Genomic DNA, 15695 nt, shown 5'->3' with positions numbered 1-15695 from the left:
GTGGGAAGCGGTATATGAATTAAGGAGAATTGAGAGAATTGAAATATTGGCGCCCATTTTTACAATTCTCTGGCCAAAGAGATATGCCACATAATGGTCAAATATGGTCAACATTATTTTGCTTTAGTATAATAGATAGATAGATAAAGTGAGCTCATCTAAATCCAAATATATTTATTTGGTTTGTTATATAATTATTTATAATTAAAGATATCTATAATTTAATAGGAGAGATTAACGGAAAAACAAAAAAACAAAAAAAATAGATGATTTTAATGAATAACATGTGTCATATTATATGGCATATATTGTTTAGTTTACGAAGACACTTTTAAGACTTAATTATGGTTTAAACTCGACCTGAATATCTTAAAAAGTTGTCTTTCCATTGATATAATTTATATGATGTGTAGGTCTCAGGAAAATGGCCAACGTCGTTAGTCCTGTTGTGGAATCTTTGACCGGTCATATCAAAAAGCACCTAGGATACGCCATTTGCTCCACAAGGCATGTTAAGAACATGGAAAAAAGAAAGAAGGTTTTGGAGAATAGATGCGCTGATGTCAAAAAACTCATGGAGAGAAACATAATAAATGGTAAAGAGATACCAACAGGTGTAGATGATTGGTTGAATGATGTTGAAGATCTAAAGAAAAAAGTTCAAAGCATTCCAGGTGACCGCATTGGATGTTTGAACATGTTCATGAGGTACCAAGATGGAAGAAAAGCTTGTGAGTATACCGAGGAGATAGAAGAACTTATTACAACAAATTCTGGATTTAATTGGTCCAATGCCCGAATACCCACAGGAAGAGTCAATTCCCAACCCACATCATCCACTACTTCCATGCCATCACCAGTTGGATATGTGTTCAAGTCAAGAGACAAGCCATTCAACGATGCATTGAAGTTCCTTCAACAAGATAATACTAAGAGTCAAGTGATAGCATTGTGTGGAATGGGTGGCATTGGCAAAACCACCATGATGGAACAACTCAAAGTCGATAAAAATGTCACCAAGTTGTTTGATTATATTGTGAAGGTGGTTATTGGGAGAGATCCCAACATGCAAAACATTCAGAATGATATAGCATTATACCTAGGAGGCGAAGGTCTACTGGAAGCCACTCAAACATTTAGGGCAGACAATCTTTGTACAAAATTCAAAACAATATTGGAAAAAGGAAAAAAGAAGATTCTAGTTATACTAGATGATGTGTGGGAGAAGGTTAACCTCCAAGATATTGGACTAACAAGTCCCTTGCCAGAAGGAGTCAAGTTATTGCTCACATCAAGGAATTCTAATATTTGCAAACAAATTGCAGCTGATGCTCGCTCAACTTTTCAAGAAGTTATAATCGATGTCTTAGAGGAGGCGGAAGCAAAGAAATTCTTTTTTGAAATTACAGAAGTTCTAGAAGATGATCATGATAAGTATCTAACAGGGTGCAATATTGTCAAGAAATGTGGTTGTTTGCCACTTGCCATTAAATTGATTGCATCAACCCTTAAATCTCAAGAGGATTATGTATGGAGTGATACACTTAACCGCTTGAATAATAATGATCTCGATGATAATGTGAAGGAAATTGTCAAGATAAGCTATGAGTATATAAAAGATGAGAATAAAGAGATTTTTCTGCTGTGTGGCTTGTTTCCTGAGGATGCTAATATCCCAATAGAAGACTTGATGAGATATGCATGGGGCCTAAAATTGTTCAAAAAGGTTCCCACTTTAAAAGAGGCTAGACAACGGACATATACATGTGTTAGCAAGCTCATAAATGCAAACTTGTTGATCAGTAGTGATCATGTTAGGTGTGTTAAACTGCACGATATTGTCCTTGCTTTTGTGTTAGGTGAAGTTTCTAAAGAGTATTATGCATGTCTTATTAACCACGGCGATGTATCCAAGTGGGATGAAGATGAAATTGGTGAGTCTTGCAAAAAGATTTCATTAACATGCAGGGGCCTCAAACATTTTCCAAGACACTTCAAGTATCCAAACTTGTCCCTTTTACAACTTATGCATGGGGATGAGTCGCTCAAGTTTTCGGAAAACTTTTACGAGAATATGGAAAATCTTGAAGTCATAGCATACTATGAAATGTCGTATCCATTGCTTCCAAGGTCCCTTAAATGCTCTACAAACCTAAAAGCACTTTGTCTCCATAGTTGCAAATTGATGTTTAATGAGTGCTCCTTCATTGGAGATCTTGTGAATTTGGAAGTGCTGAGTTTTGCACATTGTGCAATCCGCAAGTTACCGGCTACGATAGCAAATCTGAAAAAGCTAAAACTACTAGATTTGACAGGATGTGTTGACCTTCATATTGATGATGGTGTCTTCAACAACTTAGAAAGACTTGAAGAGCTTTATATGAGAGTTTCTGAAGGGGAAGGTGTTAGATTCACAAATGCCAATATTGAAGAACTGAGGATGCTTTCAAGCCAACTTTGTGCATTAGAGGTCGAGTTCGTTGAGAAAAACACCTGGCCAGAAAATTTTTCCTTTGAGAAACTTGACAAGTTCAAGATATCTATAGGCTGTCAATTGGAAGAATATGAGTACACTGAAAAATATTCTTATGAAAAAACATTGAAGCTTGTGACTGAGTGTAGTAGCCAACTTGAGGCTTGCAAAATTAATGAGATGTTAAGAAAAACAGAGCATCTTCATTTACAAGTAAATGATATGATTGGTCTTGAAGATATTTCAATCAGTCCATATGGTCAACGCTCATGTTGCTCTTTAATAGAGCTTGAGATTTGTAATTGTGTAAACTTGATATACCTCTTCCCAATGTCGGTAGCAAGGAGTTTGAAGAAACTTGAACGCCTCACAGTTTTGTCATGCTCTGTTTTAAAAGTGCTGGTACAAGATGATGGAAGGGAGATTAATAGTGCAGGTGAGATGATTAAATTCGAGAAGCTAAAGTTTTTGTCTTTGAAAAAGCTACCAAAACTGGAAATATTGTTCAACATTGAGGATGTAGTTGAGCTACCGCAACTGGTTAGATTGGAAGTTGAGGGGCTTCCCAACTTCACTAGCATTTATCCTGACAAGAACAATAGTTGTGCACTCTTGAATAGCCAGGTAATATTTACAAATAATGTAATTACGTTGCTATTTTACAAATAATGTAATTGTAAGTGTTATTGTTCCCAATATTTTAACTAAATGAATATATATTGTTTGGATGGAGCTATTTTTGCAGGTTAGAATTCCAGAGTTGGAGGAACTGAGTATAAAGTCTATGGAGAATTTGAAGCAGATATGGGATGACAATAATAATATCTCCACGTTGAGAAAGATTTGGGTGCAGGAGTGTGATAGTCTTGTGAATCTGTTTCCATCCAATCCAATGCGATTACTGGACCACTTAGAAAGAGTTTGGGTTAGTAACTGTAGGTCCATTGAAGTGATATTCAACATAGACCTGGAATGTGTTGGCCAAGTTGAACTAGTTACCAACAACAGTTTGAGAAGCATTTACGTGATTAGTTCTGATACGGTAAGAGAGGTGTGGAGGATAAAAGGTGGTGAAAATAACTACTCTAGTAAACTCACATGTGCCTTTGAAGCTCTTAAATGGATAGACATTTTTAATTGTAAAAGGTTTAGAAACATATTCACACCAACCAACACCAACTGCAAAATTGATATGCCAGCACTAACAAATATGAGAATTCTGTACCCAGAAACCGGGAACCGGCAAGAGGAAGAGGTAGGCCTTTCAACCTTTTTTCTCTCTCTAAGGATACCAACTTGCAACCTTTCTGATTTACTTATTATTATTATTATTATTATTATTATTATTATTATTATTATTTAAAAATACATAAAAATATTAGAACTACTGTTGTTGCAGGTTTGGTCGAGGGAAGAGAGAGATGATAGTACTTCAATTGTTGCATTCCCATCCAATCTCATACACTCTTTCCATAATCTTCAAGAACTTTCTACAGGGATATATCATGGTGTGGATGCGATGTTTGAGATAGAGAGTAGTCTTGCAGGTGGTAGAGAATTGGTAACAACTACAAATAATCAACAACCACTACTACCCAATCTCCAATACTTAGAATTACAGTATATGGATAGCATTAGTCATGTGTGGAAGTGCAGCAACTGGAAAAAAATCTTAATTCTTCAAAAACAATTCTCATTCCAAAACCTCACGACCATATTTATATTGGGTTGCAAAAGGATTAAATACTTGTTTTCACCTCTCATGGCGAAACTTCTTTTGAACCTAAAGAAAATTGATATAGTATTCTGTGAAGGTATGGAAGAAGTTGTTTCAAGGAGAGAATATAAAGATGAAGCAATGACTACTACAAATAAAACAACCACTTTCTTCCCTCATCTTCATTCCCTCTCTTTCAAAGGTCTGACAAATCTAAAGCGTATTGGGGGAGGTGTCAGTGCCAAGTCTTCAACTGGTATCACCACTCATGATCAGTTTGAGGTATTTTTCTACATGTTATTATGTCTAAGGGGGTGTTTGGTGTTGCGTTTTCAAAATAAATTATTCGTTTTCAAAATAGATTTTGTATTTTCAAAGCGTTTTGAAAAAGCATGTAGGTTCATGCTTTTCCAAAACTGCATTTTGGAGGCAGATAATCACTTTTTCATCCAATCACTTTTTTAGATTATTTATGTTTTACAAACACAATAATAAAATAATCACTTCAAAACGTAATCCCAAACACGCTCTAACTTTTCTCACTTATCTGTCCTTTTGTTTTTAGTTATAATCTTGATGACTGTCGTACGGGTCAATCAAAAACCTAACTAACTACGTAGATAGTGTAAGTAGGGTCTCGTATCAACGGGAATACGTGGTTAGTGTTTAGTTAAATTATTTAATTAATTACTACTAATCTAGAATTGGGGATTTTAATTGATTTGAAAGAAACTAAAAAAAACTAACTACTAGAAAAGATGTCAGATTATAAAACGTAACTTTCTCCAAACTTTAAGTTCTAGGTTTACACAAGATTAGCTAGTTATTTGGACACCACATAGACGTAGTGTTGGAAAATCAGTTAATGTGGCAATCAAAATAGTTTTTGTCATTAAACCATATAATTCAATTACGCAATCTACCTATATCAAGTCAACCTTCTTTAGTCATCCAATCTGTTTCTAGGTTTTGTCATCAACCGAACTAAATTGTAAAGAAAGAACTCAAAACATAGATAAATTGTTTCAATTAACTAATACATCAATCTGACATAAAGTTTTGTCAGAACAAGATCAGATCCAAGACATAACTAACCAAACAAACAAAGTGTAAAACCTAACTGAATCGTCCGTGTAGAGGAAGCCACGGAGAGCCTAGCCGCTCATGGTTGTCTTCACAGCATCGGTTATCATTCCGAACTGATTAAAAATCATAAACTAGCCTGAGAATGGAAGAATAATACTCAAATTCGTTCCTGCCTTCTCTTGTATGACAGTTGTATATGGAATTAATGAAAGGTGATCCTCAAAACCTATTTTAGCTGACTTTATATATTTTCCCCCTAAAGTATGTCGGCTGATGTTTAAATTAAGGCGAATTGGAAATAAATAAATCCACCTAACTTAATTTGGCTGATAATAATCACAAGTCAGTTATTAACCGATAATAGTCCCAACAAAAAATTTTTTTACGCCCCGATTGCAACAAAAAATTTTACTCCCCTGTTAAAAATTTAAACCTTTTTTACACCACGGTTGAAAACTTTTTTAAACCGCTACACGTAAAACTATACACTAAAACTTTTTTACATCCATGTAAAAATGGTTTTTTTTATGTAGAGTTTTTCAGAAAACCTATGACCACTCTAAAAAAGCTTTTTACACCCAAGGTAAATTAAAAAAAAAAAAATTAAAAGCATTTAAACAAACCCACTAAAAATAAGTTTATTAAACATTTACACTACACGTAAAAAACTATACGTTAACACTTTTTTACATCAATGTAAACTGTTTTTTTTAACATCAATTGTTTAAAATTAAAAAAAAAATAAAAACCTTTTAACCCACGCGTAAAAGCTATATTAAAATTCTACTATAACCGTAAATATATGTATTCTCGAAGTTAGAATTGAAAACTTTTTACACCAAAGTGTTAGAATTAAAAAAATATACAAGGCTTTAAAACAACCCTGTTAAAAAAGTATTTACCCATCCACTTCATCTCGATTATATCTGGTATATTGGTTCTGAGTCGGTGATTGTTTGTTTTGAAAGCTCATTTGCTGCGGCACTGGTTGGTTATGTTGTGAGACTTCAACACCCTCAAATTCATTAAACCCGAGCTGATAAGCTCGATCCATGATTCAAAGACCTTCACAAGCACTAACAAAACACTCGAGCGTAATATCGAACTAAACAAGAATAAACAAAAATAAATATTTTTGGGTTTTTCAGATTTTTTTAGAAAGCGATAAAAACAGCTAGTTACTAACTAGCTAACTAAAAAAACACTAAGCGCACTAATTCCTCGGCAACAACGCCATTTTGACGACTGTCGTAAGGCTATGAGGTGTGGATGGAGCCCCATGGGGCTTTATCAAGTCCACCTAGGATCCACCTCATCTATGGAGCCCCTCTTTAATTTACATGGTGTGGATGGAACCCTTATTAAACAAAAAAAAAAAACAAAAAAAAAAAACATTTGATTGGTTCATATCAAAGCCATGGGCGCTATACATGGTTACCATGATGGAGCCCCATCAATGGCGCCCCCCTCTTCACTTGGTGGGTGTGGTGATGGATGGTGACGTGGCGGGGATGGAGCTCCATGGAGCCCCCACACCTCATAGCCTAAGAGTCAATCAAAAACCTAATTAAACTACGTGAATAGTGTAAGTGGGGTGTCGTATCCACGGGGAATATGTGGTTAGTATTTAGTTAAATTATTTAATTAATCACTACTAATTTTGAATTGGGGAATATGTGGTTAGTGTTTAGTTAAATTATTAATGACGGCTCTATATGGAATTAATGAAAGGTGATCCTCAAAACCTACTTTAGCTGACTTTATATATTTTCCCCCTAAAGTATGTTGGCTGATGATTCTGAAAATTCATCTTTAAAAACCTAAGTTTGTCAACATAAATAATATTCCCGTAAACGGCATACTCCGCGCGTCGCGGATGATTCTCGAGCTACTCCCGCGTATCGCAGGGACATCTATTTGACTGACTTCCATTTTAATTGTTTGATGTTAATTCTTGATCTCTAGCGGTTCGCGGAGCTTAATCCTAGTCTTGTCGCGTGTCGCGTGTCGTGTAAAGTATCCACTTGATCTTCCTTTTTTTCGCATCCCGCATCAACTTGTCGAATCTATTTTTGAGCTCGTTTACTTTCGTTTAACCTCGTTTACTACTTGTTAAGCACACAAACACCAATATACGATAAATATATAATAAACACTAATTAACATACTTAACATGCTAAAAACCGTCACGAACTAATATAAAATAAGACTTATTTTGACCCGACATCAAATCTCAAAAACAAATTTTAAGAGGTAGTTTATAAGATACATGTTTTAATTTAGTAAATAGAGTTTTTCTTTTTCATATGTTACTATCCTTGAACTTTTAAATAAATTTAGTATCCATTACACATTAATTTGTGCCGCATCTCATTGAAAATTTTAATACACTAAAAAAAATTAGAAATTTTCTTGTAAATTTAGCTCATTTTTTTCAAGTAAATCATATCCATGAATGCAAGTGGATAATTGTTGCAGAATCAATGAAATCATTTCTGAGTTTGAACGATATTAGTTTAAGATTATGAGTTGGATATATATGTTTATTTGTACTTCCAACAATAAACAATATGAAATTCTCATTTGGGTTAAATTGAAAATATCAGCAATATAACTGTGTAAAATTGATTTCACTAAATTAAAAAAAATAAAATAATATAAGGTTGGGTTTTTGATAAGTTATATATATGCTATGAGTTTATATAGTCGTGCTATTACCATATTGCTTTTCTCATATGTAGCGATGGTAACGGGTCAGGCCTTGGTAATTCCAATCCCATAACCGGTTATAAAATTTTGTTTCATACCAGGCACAAAAACCCTCGGGTATAAAATCTTGTTACTCAAGATGAATCGGAATCGAACGGAAATTGAAATCGGAAATTGCAAAGTATTTAGCTAACACCCAAACGTTTATTATTATTCAAGAAACTGACTCAAAACTTGAATTACAATCACTAATACCCAAAGCATGGTATTTATAATCTAAACACTCCTATTAGATTATAACTAGGATTGCTAATAAACCTATTATATTGGACATGATAATTATCACTAAATAATTAAACCTTAACACGTTTAAATATTCTAATAATTATCCACTCCATGGTTCCTTGCCTTGCACGCAAAGGAAACTCTTTTAATTCGAAATTTCCATCAATCACCCCCGGAATTTCGAACTCATATCTGACAAGTCTTCAACTCCAAGCTTTTCAGTCATCTCCTTGAACTTGATCTTCCCAAGAGCCTTCGTCAAAATATCCGCCTTTTGATCAATGCCACTAACATGCTCGACCACGATATCTTCACGATCAACACATTCCCGAATGTAGTGAAACCGAGATTTTATGTGTTTGCTTCTTCCATAAAAAACCGGGTTTCTTATGAGAGCTATCGCCGATGTATTATCAACACGTAACACCGCCGCTTGAGTTTTCTTGTCGAGTAATTCACTAATCAATTCTTTTAGCCAAACCGCCTAACACGCGGCTGCACTAGCCGCCATATACTCCGCCTCACACGATGATAAAGCAACTGTACTTTGCTTTTGAGAACACAAAGTAATTGGGGAAGACCCAAAATAAAACACGTGTCCCGTAGTACTTCTTCTATCGTCCGGATTTATGTTGTGACTACTATCGCTGTAACCGACCAACATATTTTCTCCCCGAGTATAGGTAATGCCATAACTAAAAGTACCTTTTAAATAGTGAAGAATTTGCTTGATGAGAGCTGCATGAGATTGCTTCGGGCATTGCATGTACCAACTGGCTACTCCGACCGAAAATGCCAAATCTGGTCGAGTCTGTAAAAGGTAACGGAGACACTCGACATTCTTTCGATATCTTGTTGCATCAAAATCTTCTTCGTCTGCAAATTTAGAAACTTCCACGTTCGGGTCTATGAGAACACTAGTAGGATTGCAGTTAATCATACCGACTTCAGTCAGTATTTTCTTTGCATACGCCTCTTGCTTAATTTTTATCTCGTCGCTCCGCGACACTTCAATTCCAAGATAATAAGTAAGCTTTCCCAAATCCTACATTTCAAAGTTTTTAGCCATCCCGCGCTTAAACTCCATAATAAGTTTCAAATTTGAACCCGTCACAATTAAATCGTCCACGTACACGCCGATTAGTAAGACGTCCGTTCCAACGGTTCTTCGGTATACGACTTGTTCTTGGGAGCACCGGTGAAATTTCATATCTAATAAAATATTATTTAATTTCGTATTCCACGCATGTGGAGCTTGCCTTAACCCGTATAACGCCTTCGATAATTTATAGACTTTATGCTCTTCGCCTTTTTTAACGAACACATAAACTTCTTCTTTTAATTCGCCATGTAGGAATGTGGATTTAACATCTAGATGATGTGATTCCCACCCTTCATTCGCTGCGAGAGATAAAAGTAACCGAACTGTTTCAAGTCGAGCAACTGGCGCGAACACTTCATCAAAATCGACTCCGAGTTGCTGAACATAACCCTTCGCCACGAGTCTAGCCTTGTGTTTATATAGTGAGCCATCCGCGTTTCTTTTAACCTTGAAAACCCACTTCAAACCAATCGCTTTTGCACCACGCGGTAACTCGGTCAACGACCATGTTTTGTTTTTATTTATTGATTCGATTTCTGCACGCATTGCTTTCATCCACTCCGGTTTATTTTTGGCATCATTAAAATAAGCCGGTTCGTCATCCGCAAGAAATAAATATTCTTCATCAATAGAAATCGAAGTTAATATATAATCGTTAAAACGTACCGGTGTAACCGTTGCGCGATTAGATCTACGAACAACCGGCTCAGGCGTCACAAAAATATTTTCTTCAGCACTGCTACTGTTCTCGTCAACATAGCTGTTGTCTTGGCCTGCATTCACTGTTGTTGGGCCAGGTTGCATTGGGCCACACAAAGCTGATCTACTTGGGGTTAAAGCATCAGATCTAATTCTTTGACTATTTGGCCCACGTGAGCCCCCACCATTTACCACTCTTTTGTTTGAATTTGACGTTGTTGCAAAATCCATATGTGAACTATTTGAATCTGTAACAACATTATCAAAATTACTTGAGCCACATTTATTAGATGAACTCGATAACCTGATGTTGTTTGTTTTATTTTTATTTGAGCTGCTGGTCAACGGACTAGTTAACTCAGTCCCAATCTCACCCTTAAAATTTTCCGAGCTTACATCTGTTCCAAAAGTGGACCTACCAAGCTCGGTATTCACGGTTCCATCTCTGGTGTCAATTACGCCACCAAAGTCTACCCAAAACATACCCGGTTCGCGAGACTCTTCGTTATTAAAAACAATATTTTTCCCCAATTCCAACCACGCATTTCATCAAACTCCGTATCTCCGTCTCGACCCACAACAATTCTATGAGTCGTCGGATTGTATAAACGACGCCCCCGAACCTTTTTCGCTTCCAAGATAAACTTGACGAGTCGAACGATCGTCTAATTTTGGAAGATGCCCGCCAACAATTTTCAAATAAGCGGCACATCCGATAACCTTAAGAAATTGAAGATCTGGTTTCTTTCCTTTTAACATCTCGTATGGTGTTTTGTCTTCTTGTAACGCTCGTGTTGGAGTTTTATTTATTAAATTGGTTGAGTGCCTCACCGCCTCCCTCACATAAAATTAGGAACTTGTCGCGCTTTTAATATACTTTGAGCCATCTCCATTAAGGTACGGTTTCGCCTCTCCACCACCCTGTTTTGTTGAGGTGAATATGGAGCGGTTAAGTGTCGAATAATCCCTTCGTTTTCATAAAACCGATTGAACTCATGAGACTTAAATTCTCCCCCTCGATCGGTTCGAAACGTCTTGATTTTTCTACTAACTTCCACTTCCACTTCCACCATGACTTTAAAATTTTTGAAAGTTTCAAACGCATCACTTTTTTTCCTTCAAAAGAAAAGTCCACATGAAACGTGAAAAATCATCAACTAAGACAAATACATACCTATTTCCCGCTATTGTGCTTGGAGAAATTGGACCGCATAAGTCTCCATGAATAAGTTCCAAGGTACGCGTTGCCCGGAACGACGCCGTCTTCGGAAAAGATTGTCTCGTATGCTTCCCGACTAAGCACGAATCACATATTTGATTTTCATGATTGATTTTTGGCATCCCCACGACCATATCTTTATTCACCATTTGTTTCATGGACTCGAAATTTAGGTGACCAAGTCTCGCGTGCCATAACCAATTTTCATTATCAATCCGAGCTTTCAAACAAACAGGTTTTCCAACTTTTAATTTAATCGTATAAAGACGAGTTTTAGATCGAGTAACATTCATTAATACCTTGCCTTGAGTTTCACACATTAATAAATAATCGTCTTTCATACGAATATCACATCCACACTCCGTTGCTTGACCGAGACTAATTATATTACTACGTAAACTAGGGATATAATAAATATCGGTCATTAACCTTTGCTCCCCCGTTTTACCCAATAGTAATATAGACCCTTTCCCGCATATTTCGACTTGATACCCATCCCCGAATTTAACTTTGCCACCAACACGCTTATTTAATTCAGAGAAAAAAGATATATTACCCGTCATATGGTTACTTGCGCCATTATCCAAATACCACAAGTCTTTTTCTTCCGAACCGCTCTCATAATTTTTTGGAATGACCTTTTCTTCATTCAAGTAAACGGTTTCTTGAACATCTTGCACCATAAACAAAGACGGGTCAATTTCTTCCGCATCGATCAAGTTTGCTTGTTTCTCTTTCTTTCGCTCTGGACATCTCGAAACAAAGTGGCCGAACTTGTCGCATCGAAAGCATTGAACCTTCGAATAATCCTTCCTTCCTTGTTGTTTATCCCCTTCGTTGGACCCGTTTTGTGACCCGCGATTTTGACCAGATTGGTTTCCACTGCGTCCACCACCACCACGTCCACAGTTCGAGCCTTTCCCGCGTCCCTTACTCGAATCGCGTGAAGTCTGTCTAGAACTTGAAGAGGCATTAGAATTATTAAACATTAGTTTTGTTTGAGTACCTTGATTATCCGACTGCAATTCTTCATCTTTTATGCGTTCTTCATACGCCTTTATTCGACCAACAACATCGTCGAATGCAACTGTTTTTAGATCCACAAGTTGCTCAACTGAGGCTACCATGTGGATGAACCGCCTTGGTAAACACTGAGAAACTTTTTGACGATCCTTTGTTCCTCTATTATAGAACCGAGAGACGCCACTTTTGAAGACATTCCTGTTAACTGGCTAGAAAACTCATCAACTGTACTAGAATCCTTCATCTTCAACGCCTCAAATTTTGACATGAGTGTCTGTAGTCTTGCTTCACGTACCCGATCGACTCCCAGATGGCGCGCTTTCAGTGCATCCCACATCTCTTTTGCCGTCTTCATATTACCAACTTGCAAGATCTGTTCTTCCGGTATGGATTGAAACAACAAAGCAATCGCCATATTGTTTTTCTTCACATCGGTTTCAGTTCCGGGTTCAATGGCCTCCCACACGCCATGAACGTTAAAAATCGCGCGAATACGCAACGCCCAAATTGTATAATTAACCTTATTCAACATGGGGCATTGAAGCGCTGTTGAATTTGGAACCGATTTCTCGGTATTCGAGCCGCTACCGCCATCGCTTCGAACCATATTTTTCTTTCGTCGACTATACGTATGAGAAAACGAACCCGGTGTAACTGGTTCAGTTTCTTCCAGTCTACACGTTTAATTCCCGAGTTTCAATACGAACGCAAGCCTGAAAAATAAAGCAAAGCTATATTTGTCTCGAACTTAAAAAAAAATCCAAAACAAAAAAACTTTTGTTTGTGTACTGTTCTCGAAAAATCAAAACAAACAGTATCAAACCATGTATAGGTAATTGGACTTTTAAGGATAATTGGACTTTAATTATACTTTTAGCTTGGCCAAACGACTGATCCAAAACTTTAATCCAATACATTTTTTTTTGTTCGACACTAGCAAAACAATACCGCCAAATCACGCAGCTCAGTTTCTCCGATCAGCTTCTACCCTTGATTCGTTTGACAACAGAAACAGTAGTACCCTATTCGCGACCTGCCTCCTTTTCTATTTCAATCCGGATCCCACGTTGTAAAACAGCTCTGATCAAATTTCCGATTCCAGCCGGCGTCTAGCTTGGTTCTAGATCGGTTTTGCGCAGGACAATTAGCAGTTCAGAGAACTCTGAACTGCTTCCAACCTGCTTTCCATTGGACGACAATACAATCAACAGTTGCTAGAACCGTTTCCAACTTGCCGATCCTTGAACTCAAACTTCCGGCGAAATCACCTTCAACCCTATGCTCGATCGTAGGTGAGTTAGTTCCCAGGTATGCTCTTGCTCTGATACCAATTCAAGATGAATCGGTATCGAACGGAAATTGAAATCGGAAATTGCAAAGTATTTGGCTAACACCCAAACGTTTATTATTATTCAAAAAACTGACTCAAAACTTGAATTACAATCACTAATACCCAAAGCATGGTATTTATAATCTAAACACTCCTATTAGATTTTAACTAGGATTGCTAATAAACCTATTATATTGGACATGATAATTATCACTAAATAATTAAACATTAACACCTTTAAATATTCTAATAATTATCCACTCCATGGTTCCTTGCCTTGCACGCAAAGGAAACTCTTTTAATTCGAAATTTTCCAACACTTACATGCGTAATTGAATAATTGGGATTGTTTCATACTTCATTGGATAATTGGGCCCAAAATCCCATATTCATGCAAAAAAAAAAATAAAAAATAATCTCATATACCGTCCCTTACCCGAGTCGTGTTCAGACTCAGCCCGTCTCCGGTTAAGCTTGTTACAAAATTATGTTGAGTCTTATGATATTAAAATTCATATTAAAGTAAATTGCTTCGCTAAAATGGTATTTGATGACGAGAGCCCAGGTGGTTGTCATTTGTGAGTAAATGATATCTTGAATTAAATTTCTAATACGAAAAACCATGTGCCTGGAACAATTGTCATTCGGTGATCTACATGTGTCTGCCAAAACTACTTGCTTTGTTAATTGTATAATTTTGATTAACAATTATTGTATTTACTGCAATCTTCTCATGTTACTTGTTAATTGTATAAATTTTAATTAACAATTATTGTATTTATTGCAGTCTTCTCATGTTACATCAATTGTTCCTTGGTCTTTATGCCAATACTCTAGAGAGATAATTATACATCAATGTAAATCATTATTGGAAGTATTTGAAACTCAATGGATCAACAACAACAATGGTGGTGGTATTCCTAGTGTTAGCATTGATGAAAGAAATAGTGGTATCCATAATACATCACTGGTCATTCCAAGACCAGAAAATATTAATTATGTGCCACGATTGGTTAATCTAAAGAAGTTGGTAATCACATCTTGTAACCTTTTGAAGCATGTATTCGCGTTTTCCACACTTGGAAGCCTTAAACTCCTCGAAGAGTTGATGGTAGAGATGTGCGAGGCAATGGAAGTAATTGTTAATAAAGAAAATGAAGAGCAAAGAAATATTGTGGACTTTCCTCGTCTAAAGTCCCTTGAACTAAAAAATCTACCAAATCTTAAGGGTTTCTTCTTGGGGATGAATGAGTTCAAATGGCCATTACTTGTAAAGGTTATGATTGCTTACTGCCCAAAATTGATGGTGTTCACATCTGGTCAGTCAACAGCTTTGAAACTCAATTACATGCATACAAGCTTAGGCAAACATAGTCTTGAATGTGGCCTTAACTTTCCCGTGACTGAACTTCATCAGGTATGTTTATTAAATATTCGTTGTGTGTTTTAATTTTCACGTGACAAGAATTTTTATTATATATTCGTTGTGTGTTTTAATCTCCCCACGTGTATTTTTCTGTAACAATATAATGATGGGCAAGGCAGGATCTTAGTTAGACCACCAGACCAATATCTAATGATCAACCCTTTAATTTCTACAAAAATACATTCTTTCTAAGTCACATAAATTATATAAGTTTCATAACAGTAATCCATGTCAAATCTATTGGTTTTGTTAAATTAATCCTGTTTGACTAATTTACTATTATTATTCACAACGTAATCGTTTTAAAATGTTTCTCATCACCAGTACATTTGTTTTTTTTTAAATGGGTTACCAATTAAGGAAGTTTGTTGAGGATAATTAAGTAAGTGGAATCTGGTGGGCTCAAGTTAAAAGTTAAAACTGAAAATGTTCGCCTATAAAGTGTAATCCCTGTAGCATCTTCCTCATCGAAAAACATCCCAATTAAATTTCAGATTTTTGTTAAAAGTAAATAAATCTCATCATCATACTTAGTAAATCCTGTTGGGTAATCTTAATGTTGCGGGTTATTTACGGGTCAAGTACGGGTGACCGTTTTGTTTAAATGGGTCACCAAGAATAAGGCG

At 36.2% G+C, this 15695-nt stretch overlaps 1 protein-coding gene across 1 annotated transcript; it reads left to right on the top strand.

Annotated features, from left to right (window-relative positions):
- The first annotated feature begins 424 nt into the window (after positions 1-424).
- On the top strand, positions 425-15123 carry LOC110905206 (probable disease resistance protein At4g27220). Its single transcript, XM_035982847.1, has 4 exons — positions 425-3097; positions 3219-3728; positions 3873-4472; positions 14431-15123. Exons 1-4 carry the CDS (start codon positions 425-427, stop codon positions 15091-15093), a joined length of 4446 nt encoding a protein of 1481 aa, XP_035838740.1. The 3' UTR covers positions 15094-15123.
- Positions 15124-15695: the final 572 nt, after the last annotated feature.

Source organism: Helianthus annuus, chromosome 14 (assembly GCF_002127325.2).
Source record: "Helianthus annuus cultivar XRQ/B chromosome 14, HanXRQr2.0-SUNRISE, whole genome shotgun sequence".
Taxonomy (NCBI): Eukaryota; Viridiplantae; Streptophyta; class Magnoliopsida; order Asterales; family Asteraceae; genus Helianthus; species Helianthus annuus.
The sequence above is the reverse complement of the archived record's forward strand: the minus strand, read 5'-3'. Positions and strand labels throughout refer to the sequence as shown.